The sequence below is a fragment of the Mandrillus leucophaeus genome, unplaced genomic scaffold (assembly GCF_000951045.1).
Source record: "Mandrillus leucophaeus isolate KB7577 unplaced genomic scaffold, Mleu.le_1.0 Scaffold120, whole genome shotgun sequence".
Taxonomy (NCBI): Eukaryota; Metazoa; Chordata; class Mammalia; order Primates; family Cercopithecidae; genus Mandrillus; species Mandrillus leucophaeus.
In genome coordinates, this window is record NW_012100321.1 from 1,835,755 (window position 1) to 1,837,637 (window position 1,883).

The 1,883-nt window shown below is 47.8% G+C and overlaps 1 protein-coding gene across 1 annotated transcript; it reads right to left on the minus strand.

The window, feature by feature from the left end:
* Nucleotides 1-1,233: 1,233 nt before the first annotated feature.
* Nucleotides 1,234-1,878, minus strand: TPRX1 (tetra-peptide repeat homeobox 1; the record flags this gene model as incomplete). Its single annotated transcript, XM_011970126.1, has 1 exon — nucleotides 1,234-1,878. A coding segment is annotated over one exon (645 nt), but the record flags the coding sequence as incomplete, so codon positions are not given.
* Nucleotides 1,879-1,883: the final 5 nt, after the last annotated feature.

Here is a 1,883-nt window from a genome sequence, read left to right on the forward strand (position 1 = left end):
AAAAAAAAAAAGTATTACTCTTAGAAGGAAAAAGTGAGAAAATGGAGCAATTTTCAAAGCAGTAAGCTGGTCACCTCAGACTGGTGCCACCTATGGGCTTCGTCTCCAATTAGTAACAATTAGTAACAGAGGTCTTTTAGAAACACCAGCTTTTAGAAGCTTTTCTGTTCAATTTGAAAATACAGATATATTGAGATATTTTGTAAAAGTCATTTTATTTTATTATTTTATATTTTTTGACAAGGTCTCATTCCATACTCCAGGCTGGAGTACAGTATTATGATCTCAGCTCACTGCAACATCCACTTCCCAGGTTCAAGTGATTCTCCTGCTTTAGCCTCCCGAGTAGCTGGGACTACAGGCACCCACCAGCATGCCTGGCTAATTTTTGTTTTTTTTTTTTTCTTTTTAGTGAGGATGGGGTTTCACCATGTTGGTTAGGCTGGTTTCAAACTCCTGACTTCAAGTGATCCACCTTCCTTGGCCTCCCAAATTATTGGGATTACAGGCATGAGCCACCTTGCCTGGCCCATTTTAATTTTTATTAATAACTTCATTGTGTTTTACAGCGTTATCAGTCTGCTGCTGACGGAAATGAAAAATTAAGACAAACTGGTCCATAACAATAGGTAATTTGAAAAACAGTGAAATAGACAACATTGAAATCAAGAAATGCTACTAATGAAACAAAATGCAAATAGGAAAGGCGTTTGCAGAACTTTAATTGCCAAGAGAATACAAGAATACATTCAAATAAATGAAGGAAAAGGGGTAAACAAAGAGACACATTATGAGGATTTCTAAGGTTCAGTTAACATGTGAGAGTTTAACCTATCAAACATCAGGGAAATGGATGTTACAGCCACAACAAAATCACAAGTCATTGCATCAGCAAACATTAAAAGGTCTCACAATCCTAAGTGTTGGGGAAGATGCTGACCATCAGAAGCACTGGGAAAAGCCCTTTACAAAGCTCTCAAGTGGCATCCACTAATACCAAACATCCCAGTGAGCAGTGACTCCAATCCCAGCAGAGAAATGCTCAGGCTCAATTCAAATGAGGGGCAGGCACATCCACAGGCCACCTGTGATGGCTGCACAGTGAAGACAGCAAATGTCCGCCTGCAGCCGGGTGGGTAAAGGGTGGTGCATTCACTGCAGAAAGTCACCAGCAGTGTGGACCAGCCACTCCAGGCCCACTGGGATCTGAAGAACTTTGCAGGCACAGGCCCCCTATAAATCCAGTAATGACCTGGGGCCTGAGTCATTTTCATTCACAGAGCCACCTTCCTCTTGGTACAGAGACCCTGAGTCTTTTTGGCCCATAGAGTCATCCCTTTCTTGGTACTGAGAGGTCATGGTGGAGACTGAGGATCCCTCCAAGGGGTCTAGGGGTGGGAGCAGCTCTGTGAATTGAGGGAATAACTGGGTGTCTGGCAAGAAGTCGGAGGCATCGGGGCTCTCAGGCCATAAGGGGACTGGGGCTGGGGCTAGGAATGATCCTGGACCTGGGATTGGGGCTGGGACTGAGCCTGGGCCTGGGACTGAGCCTGGGCCTGGGCCTAAAATCGGGGCTGGGCCTGGAAGTGAGCCTGAGCTTGGCATCCGGCCAGGACTTAAGATGGGACCTGGGCCTCCGAGTCTGCCTGGGCCTGGGATCTGGGCTAGGCCAGGAATCTCGCCTGTGATCGGGCCTGGGCCTGAGATTGGGCCTGGGATCTGGGCTTGGTCTGGGACCTGAGCTGGGCCTGAAATTGGGCCTGGGATTGGGCCAAGGAGTGGGCCTGGGACCTGGACTGGGCCTGAAATTGGGCCTGGGAGTGGACCAGGCAGTGGGCCTGGAATCTGGGCTGGGCCTGAAATTGGGCCTGGGAGTGGACCAG